This window comes from Arvicola amphibius, chromosome 15, assembly GCF_903992535.2.
Source record: "Arvicola amphibius chromosome 15, mArvAmp1.2, whole genome shotgun sequence".
In the NCBI taxonomy this organism is placed as follows: Eukaryota; Metazoa; Chordata; class Mammalia; order Rodentia; family Cricetidae; genus Arvicola; species Arvicola amphibius.
Genome location: NC_052061.1, coordinates 20,544,706 through 20,565,207, shown reverse-complemented (window position 1 = coordinate 20,565,207; position 20,502 = coordinate 20,544,706). Strand labels below are relative to the sequence as shown.

The 20,502-nt window shown below is 39.7% G+C and overlaps 1 protein-coding gene across 2 annotated transcripts in view; it reads right to left on the bottom strand.

Annotated features, from left to right (window-relative positions):
• Positions 1–20,502, bottom strand: part of Inpp4b (inositol polyphosphate-4-phosphatase type II B) — a 400,041-nt gene that overhangs the window by 198,502 nt on the left and 181,037 nt on the right. For both annotated transcript variants that reach the window (XM_038312818.1, XM_038312820.1), the window contains exons 8-9: positions 6,143–6,254; positions 573–645 (exon numbers count right to left, since the gene is read on the bottom strand). In XM_038312818.1, coding sequence (XP_038168746.1) covers positions 573–645; positions 6,143–6,254 — 185 coding nt within the window. The remainder of the gene's footprint in view (positions 1–572; positions 646–6,142; positions 6,255–20,502) is intronic.

Here is a 20,502-nt window from a genome sequence, read left to right as displayed (position 1 = left end):
AAAACCTAGAGAATACTAATGGCTTTCTTTGTCTAAAGAATAAAATTCTCACAGGGGACTTTAAGCAGGTTCATGCCAAAGCTGCTGAGTTTAGATAGATAAATACAGAGAAGGAAAGACGGGGGCACATATGCCAAAGTCATGAGTAAGATTTTTATCTGCACAACACACTTCTTATCTAAGGTCTAAGACTTAGTTTGGGTTTTTTAAATTTAAAAACTCTAACTTTAGAATACTGACTTAATTGGCCTCTTTCTTCCTAATGTAAGATAACTAAAAAGAAGCTGTTGATATCTTACATCCTGCACATTCCTTGAGGTTGACTGGATTAGAACATTTAGTACTATATTCAGAACTGAGTGGACAGTCACCCCACCCCAAGCCTATCACCCACATGAAAATAGAAAATTAATATTCCATTATGTTTTTTCCCAATCAAGCATGGAGTAAACTGAGTACTCAGGAGGGCCTCTGAGAGGATGCTGTCCAAGTTCAATACCATGGATTTCATAGAAAATTAAAATTTATGTTCATATAGCATTAATGCAAGTATCCAAAGCTAAGTTACATACCTGCATTTAAAAAAGGTGAGTTGTCCTTCCCGCTCCCACTTTCTGCTGCTGTACATTCATACGCTAGTGCACACTAGGAATTAATGGAAAAAAATGTAATCACACTTTAAAATAATGAAATGAGAGACTAAATGATTTACTTTTGTTTGCAACAACATGAAGCTCTGCATGTGGTTTCAAGAGTTTTAAACAAGCTATCTGTTTCTAGCTCCATTTTGAATATATTGTTTGCTTAAGCTATGACCATTTACTCATGTTTATATGTAATATATATATATATATATATATATATATATATATATATATATTGTGTAATTACAGAGTACACTTTATTGCTGGTTAAATGGCACTTGAGGAATAACTAAAAAGAAGAAAATGACTGTCCTTCAAGTACAAAAACAAAATTTACAACCTTAGGAAAGTGAACCAAGGACCCAAATATTTATATTTCCTTCACATTTGGAGAATTTCAACATACGAACAACTATATTTTAAGTAAAGGAAACATGAAATAAAACAAAAGTATATTGAATAATCTCATTTCTAGGACAAACATATTTTTTTTTGTTTTTAACAAAACAGTGCAAACCCTTTCTCATAAAATAAGAGGTGCATTACAAATAACCTGACTTGCAAAGCTAGTGATTAAGAGTTTATAACATCTGCGGCTAAGGAGTCCCTGGTTAGAGGAGAAGAAGGAACAGAAGAGGACAGTTACATGTCCCCAGTGATCAAGCCATAGTAGGAGTCAGAGCCTCAGATGGTTCCTCACTTGTTTTCCTATGAAGCTGTAACTGACAGAAGAAATGAAATTTTTCAATTCCCAGTGGGCTGGTGAGAGACTAATGTTCCTTCTTCCAGCCAAAGAGAGGATGCAGGGAGAATTTTCACAGTGAGCATGTCAGATATTAATAGTTAATATAAACAAAATAAAATAAACAGAAAGCCTAGAATGTTCTTTTGTTGTGAGAGTCTTAGGGAAACTGTAGTCTGTCTGTAGGTCCTACTAGGCTCTTCAGGGAAGAGTCCACAGCTTCAGATACCGATCCCCAAGGGGGTGACCTAAAATTTTTTGGCAATTTCCTGTCTGCTCTCATAAGCATCTTCTTACCCTCATTTCTGCTCCTTATTCCTTTTCCCAGGGATGTTCTTTCCTAGAAGCTCAGACATGGAACCCTCATGAAAAAGGAGTATACATATTCCTGGAACAGTTTTGAAGAGGAAGCCAGACAATCTACATCTTCATTAATGACTCTGAAATCTGTCTACTACACGTGCCTTGACTGTGAGATTCAGTTACAATATGCAGTAAGCTTGTTAATATGCTTTTGCCATTTCTATATTGAGTTCCATCTACACAGAGGAGTTACTATGAATTTTATTCTTTTAAATGCTTCCTCTGACCAGCTACATGTCATTTGTGGTCATCTTCCTTTCTCATAGCAAGGTGGGGAAGGTACTCCTGATATCACCAGAGGCATTTGCAGTGAGACGTGGCTCTACTTAAGGCTCATTTCTGTTTCCAATACGTCCTCCTCTCATCTCCTTCTACACAAAGCTGCTAAATGGCCGTTTAGGAACACAGCGATCATCATCTCAGCATGGAGTGTCTATTCCCTGAAGTCGGATCTCTCTGCCTCAGAATGAGGTGGAGGCTCTTTCCTAGTTTGCATGTGGCAGCTGTCCATGAAATCATTGGATACAGCTTTGAGGAATCGTCTTTTGAAGATCATTGACAAAAGACCACAGCAGAGTGAACTATATGGAACCTTCTACACAAAATCCTGAATTCACAGAGATCAAGCTGCTGTTCTGAGATACTATTGTTCTCCGTGGAGGCAGCGCTGGCTCTTAGTGGTCAAAGACTACTTTATGCTTGATTCCTCTTAGAAGATCCTCATCTGTGTAGACGACACACAGAAATGGGACCTTCCCACAACACATCACCCATCCAAACTGCAAATCAGACGGTATCATATCAACTCAATAGCACTGTAATTTTGAAACAACGATTCTGTTCTCTGGAGATTTAGATCCATGACACACAATCAGACAACACCCCTAATACAACTGATTAAATCAACTAATATTGCTCACCAGATATAAAGTTACCAAATTGGCTAGCATACTGATTTTAGGCTTATACACTCTAGAACTGTAACAAAATAAGCGTCTGCTTTTGAAGTCACGTAGACCATGCATTTTGTTATGGAATTCTAAATTAGCTAATGCAAGCGACAGCCTTTAGTAGGTTTCAATCTACATGACACACATGCCACTCCTTGACCTAACTGTAGAAGTTCTACTTTCCTCCTCCCAATCCATGCAATTTTATTTACTGATTTCTCTCTCTCTCTCTCTCTCTCTCTCTCTCTCTCTCTCTCTCTCTCTCTCTCTCTCTCTCTCTCTCTCATGTGTGTGTACAAACAAGTGTGTACAAACATCCATGTGCACACTGTGGAAGACAGCAAAACTTTGAGTGTTTCCCTCAACCACTCTCCATTTTAAGTGTCTTGACAGGCTGTCTCTCTGTCTCTCACTGAACAGGAAGCTCGCCATTTTGGCCAAGATGGCTGGCCAGCAAGCTGTCAGGATCAATCTGTCTGCACCCTAGGCCCACAGTGCTGGAGATCCAGGTACTCACAGCCAAGCTCAACTTGTTAATGGGTGCTGGGTCTCACATGCTTGTTTGGCTAGTGCTGTTATCAACTGAGCCATCTCCCCAACCACTCGAAACCATGTGGACGCTAAAGATGTTGACTGTTTCAATGGATGATCTTCTTTATCAGGCGTCAGTCCCGCACATCTCATCGCACTAGTGACAGACGCTGGCCCACACTTGATGGCAATTTTGAGTGGGAAGATCTACAGAGAGATACACCCTTCTGCTAGTCTTAAAATGTGCCATAAAGCACTGAAATAAAACTTATTCTCATGAAATTCATGATTATTGTATACATGAGATTTTAATATATATTTACCACTTAATCATAAATTGTCTTAGGAATTGCAGAGGAGTATAAATCATTTTATAAAGAGAAAACTGCAAAAAGTTAAGATTTGTTGAAAGTCCAAACAGGACAAAGTTTATGCCAACGATGTTTGGCATGTTTACCTGTCTTCTTAACTTCTGACACTCACAGTATGATCTGAGACTGTCAATGTCTATTAAAGGAAACTTTCATTTGTGATGAATCCACATTGCCGGCCCATTAAAACTGTGTGCTACTTTGGTGGGGTAGCTCCCGGGTAGCAAGCTCTACATTTCTGAGAAGACCATCCCTCAGGTGTTTACACGGCGTTGTCATACTGGACTGGAGTGCAGGGCAGGTGAACTGTGAGGAGACTACAGACGGGGCTCAAGGCAGACCCAGCATCCCTCAATTGCATCATCATCACAGCAGTGAACTGGAGTCCGGGGTGGGCGAGCTGTGGGGATACAGCAGACGTGTCCTGGGTCACACTGGTCCCTCAGGTCAGGAAACAGCCTGGTGTCAAGCAGCAGGTGAGTTGAGAAAACAGTCAGTATAGAGAGCTCCAGAGAAAGGAGGGACAGCAGCTAATCTCGGAAGTGGGAGTTGATGCTACGGCAGCTGGGGTCCTGATATGTTGCTCCAGGTTTAGGCAGGCCTGTCTGCTTACTTCAGCACCTGGTGCCCAGTTTAGAATTCAAATTGTCTTCTGTCCAACTTAAGGGGAGAACGTGTGTAATGGTGGCAAAGATGAGCGTTATGTGGCACGCTCTAGGGAACACGGCTGGGGGAAGGACAGAGTCCCAGGCTAGACATCTCACATGCACAAACCCGAGGATCTGCTGCAGAAATCACCATGGCCCAACTGTCACAGGAGCCTTGGGATACGCCACAGTGTGAGATAACGTTCCTGAGGGATGCAAGAGGAGAACGAGGTTTGGGGAAGAGGAAATAGCAGCTTGTTCAGGGGAAAGAGAAACAGTTTTTTGAAAGACAGTCTTAGATACTATAAAAAAATATGTTTTGAAAATGTTGGGTACACATAATCCCCCAAGTAGATATTTCGCAAAGCTCAAATGTCAAGCATATTCCGTGCTGGCTAATCTTGCTTGTCAGCTTGACTACAAACGGAACCAACGTAAACACAAGCTGCTGGGCATTTCTGTGACAGTGCTTCTCAGGCAGATTATCTGAAGCAGGAAACTCCATCCTGAATGTTGGCTATACCTTCTGGTGGCAGCCCAGAGAAAGGGACACCGAAGAAGAAGCATGGCTTTTTGCCTGCTAGTCTTTACTCTTGTTGGCAATTTCATCCGTCCTGTTGCTGTGGCATTTTTTCCCTGATGTTAGAACGAACTTCTTTGGCATGCCAACATGAATGAAGACCAAGAGGTCTCCAGGAATCCAGCTCCAGGAATCCTCCAGGCCTATGCCACCAGGTCAGGACCACAGAGACATCCAGCCTCACGGACTGAACAACTACTGAATTCTCCACCTCTCCAGTGTGAGACAGCCGTTTTTGGCCTACCTGGACCATGTCCCTCATAACACACACACACACACACACACACACACACACACACACACACACACACACACACACTCATTCTACCAGTGTCAGCTCTGTTCCTTTACAGACCCTGACTAATACATATTCCACATTAAGGAACAACAAACTAGAAAATAAGTCACAACAGGTTTTTTTCCTTTAAAATGTTCAATTAAGACAAAGTATAAGTCATAGTATAAAAATTATTTTGTCATTAAAATTATAACATAAAATAAACATATATATATATATATATATATATATATATATATATATATATCATAACCTGAAATAGTAAATGTCCTATTAAACTCCTGGAGGTCTTTTTAAAGCCTAAACCATATGCCTCAATTGCTTTAATACAATAAAAATTACATTTGTAAGAACAATATTTAATCTGATATTTATATTATCTGTTGTTATAGAAAAGGGAGAAGAAAGAGAAAGGCCTGTACAGACATTCCTTGGGCTTAAGCTTCAAAAACACTGTTTTATTTTATTTATTACATTGCTAGCATTGACTGTCCTCCAGATCTACATCTGTTTTTTCTGCTTTCTCTCTCCCTTCCTCTGTCTCCCCCGCCCCTGTGCAATTTTATAAAATACAAAGTTCTTGTTCAATATGCTCTCCTTCATATAAAATTCAAATTAGCAGTACATCTCTTTCCAAATATGTCTTTGGGAATAAAGAGCAGGCTACACTTTGCTGTCACCTTCCCCGAATCCTTCCTGTGCATCATGCAGGGTAATCATGGCAGAATGCAACAATGATCTCCACTTTTGTTCCCACTGAGAAGAGATGATATCAACATGGGGGCTGGCACGGAAGAGAAAGGTGTTCTGAATGGCACAAAGCTTTGTGCAGCTCCGGGTAAATGGCACTCTGCTTCAGAGGAAATGCACATATCCTGCTTCGACTCCAGAGCTGATTTCTCATTTAGCTTTTGAATAATGAGATTTCAAAGCCCACAGGGTGCTGGCCACACAGGCTTCTGGCCAAGCTTATCATTTCTAATTTAATCTGCGCAGCAAGCTGCCTGCAATCCTACCTTTTGTCCCTGCGCATCTGTTGTGATGTGGTCGGTATCCCCATCTTCAATCTCCCCCATCTTCACGGGGCTGACTTCTATGGTGCCAACTGCTTTGCCACCATCTGAGGTTCTGCAAGAGAAAAACAATGAAACACTAAGTTAAGTACCCTCTCTCTTATAAGAAATACAGGGAACAATGGCTTCTTAAAACAGGGGTTGATACAGTTTAAACAGATCTGGTCCATGCACAGCAAATCACATTGCAGGCATTGTTTCATGTTCATGAATTCATGAGGAAGGACTACAAACTGCAATGTGAAGATGAACCTCCCAAAAGGCTCTAAAGGGTACCCCAGAGGAAAGAGCGCAATGCAAGAGATCAACACTCTACACCATATTATAAACTGTGGGCTATAATTGTGAATCTCTACAGCAGCCCAAGCTCTTGCCCCTCCATCTCACCCACCCGACATAAAGTTCATGTTTATTATGGAAATACTGCTGAGTAAAACAAAAGAACTATCTATGCATACTGGTATAGATGGCAACTGCTTTCAAAATTTGACTACGTTCCTAATTTTTAACATTTTCTTCTCGAGAGAGAAAGCAAAGAAAACTGTGTCCCAGCAAACCCAAGTGAGGTTGCATAAAGCAGAGCCAAGGAATTTGTGTAGTAGAGCATCCTGGACAAAAGTAGGGACCCAAAGCAGAAATGACCCATCCAAGAACAAAGGGACAACCTGAGGCATCCAACATCTTTATGATTATTAGTCACTGAAAGGCTCCTCTATATTTAGTGATGATACTGACTTTATTAGTAAGATCTTCACCAGTATATAATAATAAGACAAGCTAAAGATAAAAGTAACAAACCACGAAGTTTGAGGATTCTCTAGGTGTTTTTCCTTAAACAGGAAAATCTGAAGAATAAATTGTTGCATTACACCAGGGAAACTCTACCACTGTAACCTCATGGAAGCTAAATGTGAAGTTCCAGAGGTCTGATGTGTTATAGCTTCCATCTAAGCCCTGCTGGCTCAGTGTCTCGGGTTAGACACTAATATTCTTTGCTAATGTTCTATTCTGATATCTAACTTTATTCTGGGTAATGCTGTTGTATATAATTTAATAAGCACCTTCTGAATACCCCTGTGTTGTTAGAAGAGGTGTCAGAAACAGAAACAAGAATATCAATGTAGGTCATCCAAATGCTAATTAAAGAATGAGTAAGTGGAAATGATGCTCAGGTGTGCTACTAGATCATGGTGATTTCTCTTCTAATAAAGCAAAACGTAGAAATTAAAATGTGCCAAAAGAAACTGAATAAGACAATACTGGTGATATTTGTACAACTAACCTCATGTTACAATAAAATAAATAGTATTCACCTAGAAAGAAGTGCGATTTATTGTTAAATAATATGCTATATTTCTTACTAATAAGAAATAAATGCTTCATATAAATTTAAAATCAATAAATTAAAATATCAACTACAGTTTTGAAATCAAAACAGAAGAACACATCAGATGTATGTGTGTGTGTGTGTGTGTGTGTGTGTGTGTGTGTGTACGCACACACGCACGCATGCATGTGTATTGTGGCCTGTGATAGTGTAGAAAACTTATATTAGTGCCAATTCTGAAAAAGTTTTAAATAATTCATTTTATCATTTTCTGCTTAAATATGTCCAACAAGGTGTTACAGGTCATCAATGGCCTATCTCTGAACAACTCTCCAGTACCTGTAGTTAAAGGTTTAATCAGGACCTTTATTGGTAGTATGAATCACCATTTCCCCTGAAACTGATTACCCACTGATTGATTTCCCCCTGAATTTGATTACCCACTAATTGATTGATTTTCTGGTGTGGGAGGTCCTTCTATCTATGTGTTGTTTTTATTGGTTAATGAATAAAGAAACTGGCTTAGCCTGGTACGGCAGAGTAGAGCTAAGCACGGAAAACTAAATTGAATGCTGGGAGAAAGAAGGTGGAGTAGAGAGAAGTCATGGAGCCATGGCCAGAGACAGACACAAGCCACCAGTTGGAGCCTTGCTGGTAGGCCACAAGCCTCGTGGTAAAATATAAACTAAGAGAAATGGGTTAACCAAAGATATAAGAGCTAGCTGGCAATACGATCAAGTGATTGGCCAAGCAGTGATTTAAATAATTTAATTTCTGTGTGATTATTTCAGGAGTCTGAGTGGCCAGGAAATGAACAACAACAATATCCCCCCTGAAATTTATTACCCACCACAGATATTTTTTTTAATTCCCAGAGAAGTATTTGAACATTTTTGCTTGAGCACACTTGTCTAATTTTAGGAAATGTGGTGCCTGTGTGTAACACCCTGGATTTCTCTCTCTGCTAACACACATATTACATATTACAGCTGAAGATGAGAACACCTGGTAAAAGATTCGCTCTCTTCTAGAGCTGAGTAATAAGAGGATCCATGCCCCCATGTGTGCAACAGATGAGTGCCTGAGGGCTGGGTTTGCAAGTCATGGGAGGTTTTGTTTCTCACATTTGTGACTTAGTCCTTCTTTTCCAGACTGGATTTTGAGAGATGATGAAGGTAAGGTGTCCAGCCACTGTCTTACAAAGGTCTTCACTTCTCCACTTGGACCTGGTGAGAACACAGCAGCAGGCATGGATAGAGTCTCCATGGCCAGCACATTTAAGGCAGTTCTCTCCAGAAATGTTACTGAAGTGGATAGAAAGACTGGGACACAAGCCAACAATCTATCTTGGAGTCTTTTTTTCAGGAGTGTGTGAATGCTTGCAGCACCTATAAGAACTTAGTGCTGTTGTGAAATTTAAAATCCTAATGGTGGAGAACAGATAAATCCCTATTGCATTACAAGAGAGCCATCTCGGAATGCTAAGGTAGAATAGACAACGCACAGTGTGTGTGTGTGTGTGTGTGTGTGTGTGTGTGTGTGTGTGTGTGTGTGTATTTCTGAGTCACTGACCTTTTGTTCCCTTTTAAAGTATCTGACTGCTTACTCAATGACTTGGCTGTCATTTGTGTTTCCTACTTTATCCCCAGTATCAGTGGTTCTCAACCTTCTAATGCTGCGACACTTTAATACAATTGCTCACATTGTGGTGACCCTTAATCCATACAATTATTACTTTGTAACTGTAATTTTGCTACTGTTATGAATCATAATGTAAATATCTATGTTTCCTATGGCTAGGTGACCCTCGTGAAAGTGTCGTTAGATGCTCCCAAAGAATTCACAACCCACAGATTGAGAACCACTGCCCTATGGAGTTCTTAGATACTGAGTGGAATACAAGGAAGGCGCTTGCAAAAACTATTGACATTAAAATCCTAGTTTTATTTCCCCCCCAATCACTTTACATAGGCAGCGCTTTGAAGTTCTTAGAAGTGCACGCCCCCATTTGAGATTTATGACTCACAGAGCTGGATCAGGTTATATATATATATATATACACACACACACATGTATGTATGTATACATATACATATATATGTATGTATATATACATATATACATATGTATATGTATATATATATGTATGTATGTATGTATACATATATATATTAATCCATGATAACCCAAGCCTGATTCGTCCTTTATTGAATGAAAGTACAATGTACATTTTGGGGTCTTAGTTGTTCTACAACACGTTTGCACCCAGAGTACAGCCATCAGCATGCTTCTTAGTTGGCAAAGCCACAGTTCATGAACCTAAAGGTTGTTGCAAAACAACATGTTAAAGGTCTAGAGAGAGACATTTTATTATGTTTTTCAGATTCAGGACTAAACCCCAAATTTCCTTTATTTAACATGGTATTCTTTATGCCATTCCACAATGCGTTCCAAAACCATTAGAAATACTGTGGCCAGTACACCAGCATCCATCCTCAGATAGCAGCTCACTACACTGTCAACTTGTTTCTCATCACTTGGTTTTTCTAAGCAACAGTAGCTTCCCCAAACTCAGCATGAAAACCCTACTAGACGCTAACTTTTGAAAATGTATCGTTATCTCTTCAAATATATATTGAAGAGCGTTTGGGACTAGGAACCAAGAGACCCCAGTTCTACTCCCAGCTCAGCCATGGATTAGCTCCTTGAGTTAAGGCATATTGCTCCTCTGGGTTCAGCTTAGTTCACTGGAAAATAGAGTTCAAAGTGCTACTGAAAAGGAAAGCCCTCTAAGCCCCGTGCTCTGCTCACTTCTGAACCCCTCTACACATGCAGGTGAGCAGCCAGCGTGTTGACACAGATGTGAGAAAAACGCCAGGCATGATCCAGCCTCCCCCTTATACCTCATCCGCCCACCATTGACATTTACCACGAAACAAGCCAAATACCTGCCAAACGTGGGGAGTAGCTAACAACAAACGTGACTGAAACAAATGCAAAGGTAATCCCAGTACATCCTAGTAATTCGTGTGGTAATGCCATGAGGCTAGAGTATAAAACACCCATGCACATGGAGAAAGACCAAGTACTTTTGTGTGCACAATGTCAGCTCATTACCACCAGGGAAAGAAAAAGGAATAAGCCATGACCTCTACAGCATTTCCATCAGAACATCAAGTTCCCTTTCCATCATTAAAGGGACTTAAATATTTAATTGTGACAAGGTGTGGAAGGGAAAGAACGGGGGGTATCATACAAAGTATATGCCCTTCAATTTTAGACGGCCTTCCCACCTAGGCTTTCAGAGATATGGAATACAATAATGATGGGGATCTCAAAAGTCTGACTTTAAAATACAGCTCCTAATGCTTCCTAATGAAATATTCAGTCTCACAGGCTGAAATATACACATATTTTTAGAAGATAGAAGAAATGTAAAACAGTCTTCTAATAACACATAGTCTCTACGTTTTTTCTTCCTACCTATTTTGCCATCATTTAACAGATCAAAAAGAAAAAGGAAAGAAAAGCGCTCCTGAAGATGTTAAACATCAAAATGTAAACAATGCCTCTCCTCTGGAAATGCCACTGCAATGCAAACCAAGCAATGTCTCTGTAAACATCCAGGGGAAAGACATCATTAGCACTGTCAGGCTTTGTGAATATCAAGCAGTTCTGGTGTCATACACAGGGATTTGCAGTCGTGAGCCATGCTATGCATCTAAGCCATCTAGACAAGTAGCTAGGAAATGAAAATCTCATCTGGACAAGAAAATAAACAAAGGCCATATGTAGCAGACACGGCGAGTCTTTCTGGTGCATATAATTATACTGTTAGACTAAACCAGGGAGCGAGGAAATGAGAAGTCCATGTAGGTACAGGTAACTGGCAACATCCATATTCTGTATGACATTCCTGAATGTTCAAAGCCGCAGAACTCTTTCTTGTAAGTATTTAATGGGTCTCAGTCTTATAGCCATCTGCACACTCTATTGTGTCACCCTTGGGATTTGTATCCTTCCTCTTTATAAATTCACCCCAAGAAATACTATGGGATTCAACCTCTCTTCTATGAAGATCTAACATAATTCAACATATCCAGCTGGACCCCAGTTTCCCAATCTATAGTTTCTCATCCCCTTTCTCTTGACCTCATTAGTTTATACTCTATGAATTTTAAACCAAGCCCCATGTATTAAATCCAAAGTCACTCATATAAGGAGAATTCATTTCTAAAACCCAAGCCCTAAATATCCTATTTCTACCTTTGCTCCACTCCAATCTGTCACTAGGTCCCAGTGTTTCCTTCCTCCTGGTGTCTCTGGGAGGTTCCCCCAAGCACATCCCAAGCAGCTTCATCTCTTCCCTCCAGTTCTACCTCAAGACCTTTCCTCTAAAATCCTATCCACACCAGGTCCTTCCTCTCACATCCCGTCCACACCAGGTCTTTGCCCTTTACCCTTCTCTTTATTATTTTGTTTTGTTTGTTACATTAAAAGTCCTTATCCATTGTCCAATCTAAATTATAGAGTCTAACCAATATAGTCTGTCCTTTCAGGCTTTATAACAGAAACTGACAAAGTTTATGGAAAACTTTGAATTTTGATTCATAATGACATATGTCATCCCTTAACAAGTGTTTCTTCATTTTAAAGACTTATTTATATGTATATGTGTGCCTATGTGGAGATATGATATAGATAGAGGTAGCGAATGTGTGTGTATGTGTGTGCACTGTGTGTGTGCAGTACTCTCAAAGGCTGGAGGAGGATATAGGTTCCCCTGGAACTATAGCTGTAAGCAGCTTCTAGACAACTTATATGGGTGCTGGGAGCCCCGATCCTCTGCAAAAGCAGCATGTTCTCTTAAGAGCTGAGCATCTCTCAGGCCCTTATCTGTTTTTGAAAGAAGGTCTCCTGTATCCCAGGCTTCCCTTGGACTCACTATGTTATCAGGATGACTGTAAACTTCTACCTCTCCTGCCTCCTCCCCTCAAGTTCTGTGATTACAGAAGTATGCTACGGTGCCTGGTTCAAGGGCTACTGGGATCATGCTGAATAAACATGCAGCATTCGGGACATATTCTCAGCTCCCAGAATCCTTAGAGCATGGTTTAGTGGAAAGCACAGTGACTTTGATTAGCATGGGGTTCCATGGCTACCACAATCGCCTGCTGTGCAATAAATAACTCTGATTAAGAATGGGCAATTGGTCTCTGGTGAAGATCTCCCTTCTATAGAACTTGAATATTGTAAGCATCCTGATTAATGTTGGCAAAATCAAAAGTTCTTGAGAGTGAACATAAGTATGCTTTATCATGCAATAATGAGAACTATTGGCACAGTTGTTATATATTATATATATATAAAATGGTAGAATTATTATTTTATATATTATGATAGAATTATTGTTATGAAACTTGGGTTATCAGAAATGCACATAATAGATAATTTGGGCATCCATGTTTCAGACTCACTGGTTTATGAATTGTTACTAAAAAGGTGCTAATCAGATATGAGAATTCTACTGGCACAAATAAACAAAAGCAAGTTTTACTCTACTCAATTAAAATGCATGATAAATTTCATATGAAAAGCTGTAGGTTTGATGATAAATGTGAAGCATAAATGATTTCCTTGAATTCAAGCATATTGATCAATAAGGTGAGGATACAGGTTGACTTATTAAGAATGCCTTTGTATGAATTTGAAGAAACTGAAATTACACTGAAGTTAACAGGATGTTATAATTCGCCAGCTGAATTGCAATGGGAAGCCATGTGGAGGGCTACTGTACGAACACACATTGAATAAGCTATAAAGTCAGTGCAGAAAGCATGACCACTACAGTGTCTGAGGAATTTAAAAGTAAATAGCACCAGGCATATGAGACGAGAAAGTCAGAATCTCAAATATCAACAAACCAGCAGCTATGAGCTTCTATTTCCCTTCTGATTTTCTGTGACATAGACTAAACATAGTCCCATTCCCAGAGATTAACCTTAGTGTAGACAGAGCCCAGACCTCTAGAGTTAGCTCAGGATACAGAAGTTAGGACTCCTGATACTCCAAAATCAAGGGTCTCCTCTCTTAACTCTCTGGTGCTGTAGGCCCATGTAATCTCTCTATGATCATGGTGGGGAGCAGCAATAAAAGTGGATGGAACCGGGGCTCATAGGCTGCTCTAACACTCCCACGTTCCTGTAAACTGTGATAGGAGAGCATCTCCAGGTGAAGATGTGACCTTAGCTGTGTGGGACGGTACTCTGTCTCCATCATCTTTCTTCTTCTGTTGCGTGGCCCAGGAAGAGGGTGGAATTATACAGAAAATAATGGGTGAATAATAATGATGGAGAACCAACACGGGGAAGCTACAGGACACAGCAGTGCCAGAGAGGTCATGGAGAAGGAGGAAAGGAAAAGAACTCTTAATGCTGTTAGCGGGATCCCGGTAACAGGCTGTGGATCTGATATAGAAGTGATGTAGTAACTCGGATCATCAGGAAGGCCTTGGTGTGCTTGGATGGCAGATATGAAGGTATATCCAAAGGACACAATGGGCTGGGAAATGAAAGTGAGAATGCAGGGTAACCCCAGACAGGAGGCTAGCACACAAACATTTAGCCATAAACAATTGGAAAGCACAGTTTTAAATACCTTTTAGGAGTATGACAATAGATATGAAGTTTAAGCATAACTCTATCAAAAATATAGAAGGTAATTATTCCAAAAAACTATTAATGCCTGTGATATACATCAAGGTCTAGATAAGCAGACCCACTTGGATAAAGGATTGACAATAAAAAATTACTAAAGCTGTCACCTCTCCTCAAGCTGGCCTATAGATTTGGTGTGATATGAACAAAAATCAAAGGACAAATCTTTGGAGACTTCCTTGAGCTGATTTCTGAAATTCAAGGAAAGGCAAAGGAAATAGAACAGACAAAACAACCCTGAGAAAAAAAAGTATAAGAGTTGCTGGAACTGACAGCAAGATGCACTAGACACCTACAGAAACTGTGCAGTAGAAAGACAGCGCAGATACACCAGTGAACACTACAGACAGAAAGGAAAGGAAACAGGCATAATTGGTTTCTGAAAAAGTTACGAGCAAGTCAGTATAGAGAAAAGGCTTTTCAGTAAATGGTGCTGAGACAATTTGATCTTTATTTGTGAAAATTAAAAAAAAGAAAGAAAAAACTCTGTTTGAGCTTTTAAACTTTACTTAAAGGATAAAGTAGTCCATGAACCTAAACTTATCCTATAAAAAATGATGCCAGGGAAATTGTGAACCAGACTTTGGTAAAGAACATGTGGTATAAAATCCATGTCTTATAAAAGGAGAAAATATCAGGATATGGGAGCTAATTATGGTAAAGCCTGCATTTGGGAAGTGAAGGCAAGAGAATGGGTAATTCAGTATTAGCCTGGGCTAAATAGTAAGATTATCTCAAAACATCGAAGCTGTGGGGAGAGATGGCAGGAAAGAGAGATAGGAGAGAGGGGGGGAAGGAAGGAAGGAAGGAAGGAAGGAAGGAAGGAAGGAAGGAAGGAAGGAAGGAAGGAAGGAAGGTCCTCAATGCAATGTCATCAAAACTGACAATTTTAACTCTGTCAAAGACACTGTTCTAAGAATAAAAAGTTGGGCATGGGGGTGCACGCCTTTAATCCCAGCACTCAGGAGGAGGTAAGCAGATCTCCATGAGTTCGAGGCCACCCTAAGTCTACAGAGTGAGTTCCAGGACGGTCAGAGCTACACAGAGAAACCAAAGTAATATTTTTTTTTGTCTTGAAAAACCAACGTGAAGATAATGATTATGATGATGATACAGGTATTTAACTAGGAAACCAATTCCAATGTGGCATGAATGAAACAGAATTTGAATCTAAAATATACAGAAAAGTCTCAGAACTCTACAACACTGAAACAAGAAAACAAACTAAATCATCAATTTACATAAATTCCAGAACACTTACATTTCAAAAGCAGGATGTACAGATGGCAAAATCATGTGAAGAGATGATCTACAGCAGGAGAAGGTTTTGGTGAAAATTAAAACTGCTATAATATGCAGCTTCAACAGCTTAGGCAGCCACAAAAGCTGCACACTGACACCCTCACATAGTGCTGACAAGGACATAGTCTAGCACTTATAGAACCAAATATGGGCTAACTAGAAACAAAAATCCTAGATATTTATCCTAGAGAAATGGACACTTGGGATCACTTTAAGAAGTATACACAAAAAGAATCTAACAGCCTTATTCATGATCGCCAGATGATATAAACACCCCAAATAACATTAATATGAATTATTCAACTAACTGTTGTATATCCACAGCATGAAATATTATTTATCAAGAAAAAGAAACTTGGCACAAGCAAAAACTTGCATGAATTTTGGGTATTAGATTGAATGGAGTTGATCTTTAAGGTTGAGATACTGTTAGATTCTTAATTGCTCAATTTCTACTTAAAAATCAAAACTCTTCTAGAAGGGACAACAGATTGATTGGTGACAGAAGTGAACTTGGGTGGTGATCAGAGCTCACAAGCAGCACGGGTAGGGGTGTCCCCTGATGGTGATGGGCCCAGCCAATACCCTGATTCTGGTGCCGTTATGCATATTTAGTTGTGTATTATAACTCACAGAAATGTAAAACACACTTTTACTGTAGTAATTGGTGAATCTGGATAAATGAGAAAGAAGACAACAATCAACAATCTTCTCTGATAATAAATTAATGAAAAGTAAAACAATAATTTAGTCTGGAAAAATTTAAAAAACTCCCTCATCTTAAAGGGGGTTTGTTTTCCATTTCAACCAAATCAAATATTTAATATTTCCTTGGGATGGCAGACTCGAAGTTTGCATTTGATCTATGTACTATGCTTTTAAAGTAACTAAAGACATTAGAAATCTCATATATGAAACGGAAAAAAAAAACATACCACAGGTCATCAAACCAGATAGGAAATTGCTCATTCAAGGACACACAATGAATTTGCCACACTAATGACCCCGGATCAGGGCATATGTCAAATGGTCATCTTCTGCCAAAGAATTCATTGAGACAGAGAGAGAAGAAGCTATTGCTGGCCTTTTGCTTTGTTTGTGATGTTCACTTGCTGGTATTGTTCACTAGAGGGATCAGGAAAGGTTGGGTAGGAAAGAGGGTTCATGTGTGGCAAGAGACTATTGAAAGAGAAAGATCGGTATCAAGAATAGAATTACACAGGGTGAGTACAGAAGCAGTCATTAAAATCGATAAATGTAGACTCGTTTGAGGAAAAACAATGGGACAGGTGAATGACTTCACAGGTAAAGGTGCTTGTCACTGTGCCTGATGACTGAGCTTATGTCCTAAAGCTCACACCATGGAAGATTAGATCCTATTCTTAAGTGTTGTCCTCTGAGGTCAACAGCAGTGTTGTGACATGCATGAGTCCACATAGAAACACACACACACACACACACACACAAACTAGAAAATATAAAAATAAAATCTGAAAGAAAAAATAAGGTGTGGCAGAGTTTTTGTTCATTGCAAAGAACTTTTCATGTGAATGGCTTTCAAAAGTTTCAATGGCAGTCAAAATGCACTTAGATACTAAAAACCATACATGACAATCTTGGAGAATTAGAGCACTCAGTTATTAAATGTTGATGATAAGACTATTTAACATTAAGATTTGAGGTACATAGTTTTAATTGAACTTTTTTCATGTCAGCTTCTAATAGTAAGGAGTACAAGAGACTTCTCTAAGAATGCCAGAACCAAAAGGTCAGAATTATGGTGTGCGAGCATGATTTTAAAGTATAATGTATTTCAAACCTGTACAGGCAGAAATTCAATGAGTTTTAAATTACAGGAGACATGTACTTTGAGACGGAACAGCTCTCATGACCTACATTCTCTTGCTTAATTGCTTCTGGATTTGTTTTAAATTCTTCTGTGACTCACTAATAAAATCTTCCAACTCTCCAAATGACATTTTCTTTTCTCTTTTAACTTAGCAACATCTCCCACCAGTAATACTTTGAAATTCGTAAACATTCTATAGAAACATGAAAATAATGCAAAGTTAATAGGAATAGTCATTACTTAAAAACATTTGCCATCTGTATGATTAATCACTATTCCAGTCACAGTAATCTTTACAGCAAAGTACAACAATGCTTATCTTTATGGAAATTCCATTCTAGAAACAAACAAGCTATATATCAAATGGTCAGATCCCTGGAGGAAAAGCAGTAAGTATAGAAGGATTGAGAAGTGCCATGTTGGGATTGTTACCTATAATCAGGGGTGGACTAATGTCTCTAAAGTAACATTTGAACACGCACCAAAAGGAAGAAGAGACTCAGCTGTTCATCTCGCTGGAGGAAGCATTCCAAGAAGCAGAGAGTTCAAAGGTCTTGAAACTTAATGGTGCTGCCATGTTCTAAAAGCAGCAGAGATGCCAGAGCACTAGGGGAAAGGACTAAGAGATCTCTCCTAGTTTCATGTCCATTTCTGTGACCAAATATCCTGACCAAAAGTAACATCGGGGAGAAATGGTCAATTTGGCTAGCAGCTCCGGGTTATCATTATGCGGAAGTCGCAAACTTGGGACCTTTGGACAGCCATACCACATCCATGATCAAGAACAGAGAGAGGCCATGTTGTGATGGCGCATGCCTTTAACCCCAACACTTGGGTGGTAGAGAGAGGCAGGTGGATATCTGTGAGTTCTAGGACAACCAGAGATAAACAGAGAAATTCGGTCTTGAGAAGTGAAATAAACAGACAGACAGGTAGGTAAGTAGGTAGATAGACAGAAAGAAAGAAGGACAGAGAGAAATAAATGCACCAAGCCTGCCTGCTCTCTCTGTCTCTATCTCTCTTCTTTTCACTCTTCCTTGCTAACTAAGCTAGGACCTAGCCTAGGGAACGGTGATACCCACAATGAGCTGGGTCTCTCTATATCGGGTCACCAAGTCACCTCTACAGACATGCCCACAGACCAGTCTTATCTAGATAATTTCTCACCAAGCCTCCTCCACAGACACTCCCATGGGTCAACCTGATCTAGGTAATTCCTCATTAAGACTTTTCTCAAGTGGTTCTATGTTTGTCGAAATGAGAATTAAAATAACCAGCACAAGAAGCACGTGTGAGTTTTAATACAACCTAGCTCATTTTCACATACTTAGTAACTTGAAACAGCACTCGAATTTCATAGGTTTTGTGGTGGAGAAGTCATCAGAGGTTTTTTTTTTTTTTTAATCACAGTCTAACCAAGTTGAAGTCAAGATGCAGGCTGGGTATAACAATCTTTTTCTCTCATGGAGGCTATAGGGAAGAACATGTTTCCTATAAGCGTTGGGAGAATGTATGAAGTACATGGCTGGCTCCCCCACTAACAGAGGATGAGAACTGAAGTGACGGACATAGTGGTCCTCCTATCAGTTTCCCAGGTTATGCCCAAACTGAAGGGGAGGTGTGCAAAGTATCACCCCAGTGACTGGAAACTTTGGACTCTCCTAGCACGCCGGCTCACACTAGCGAAGGTTTATGAAAGAGGTTGGACTCTCGAATTTCACAGGCCACTGTAGGAACTTTTATTTTCCTTCTACGAGAATAATCAGCAGAGCATTTTGAACTGTGACAGATTTGGGGAGAAAGGAGGAGAGAATATGCAGGAAGGGGGGATTCAATTTCGAATAGTTTAGACACCTATTTGGACTTCCCTTATCGGTAAGTGGTTAAATGACTGGCTTTTGATGGGAAGTGTAAGTCTGGAAGATAAGTTGATCATTACAGTGTGGACAATGGCTAGATTCTTCTTTGCATCAAAACAGAAACCAGGTAAGTCACATGAGAAAGAGGAGAGGAGAGATACATATGAGATTTTATTGGCAAGCAACAACAGAATGTAGACCTAGGAGCTGGAGGAATATCTCAGTAATTGCATGCATGAATATATATTCCAACACAAACAAGGGATAAGTGAAGCTATTAAAAAGTTTTGGGGCTATCAAGAAAAGATCTGAAGAATGACTATAAGAGAATTCCTCTACTAAACTGCAGTGTAAGAATTATCAATACTTAGAAGTCAGACCAACAAAGACATATAGGAACAGAGATGAAAAAGTCATTGGTGGTAGAAAGTGGAAAAAAAAGCCTGGTGTTTCAGATATCAAGTGAAGAACATGTTTAAGGAATAGGCAACTGATCCACAATGTAGAATATTTTAGTGAGAGATATAATGGAAATTGTGCACAGGATTTTGCAACATGAGACCACTGTGGATCATGCTACATCCTGTTTGGGTAAAGTATCAGGGATGAAAACACAGGGAGGTTTTTTTTTTTTTTTTAATGATCTAAGCAAGTGAAATGGTTCTGCTGCAAAGGCTGCAGGGAGCTGGAGCATCAGCCAGAGAGTGTGGAAGGATGAATGGAGAGGTGTTACAATGGTAGACAACTGGAAGGTCCGGTTTATGATGGATCAGTGACAGCAGATAATCCTTGAGCCAGGCTCTCGGATGAGACAAAGCACTGCCTAAAACATTAAGAGTTAATCTTAACAGGAGGGCAAGAACAAGTCCCAGGGCCTGGTAAATATGCTGTGGGAAACTGTCAAGTTCTCCCAGTGAAACAGAAACCAGATAAATTAGCTGAGAAAGAGGAAGAGGTGAGAACGCTCAAGATTTGAGGAATGGTGTGGCGTAAAGCAGTGGCCCAGACAGACAATGAGACTGGGAAGGAATCACGGGGTGTACAGTAGTACTGTACTTTCATAGAAGACACCAAGAAATGAGGGTGCATGCTCCCAAATGCAGCCCATGAACAAGGAAGTCAGCTGCCTCTGTCTACTCAGTTGCAGAAATGCAGTTGCAAGGTAGGTAAGCAAGACATTGGTTTCAGGTAGGTTTATTTTTATCAAAAAGAGTAAGTTACAGTTTTAATTAAATGGTTAATTATATTAT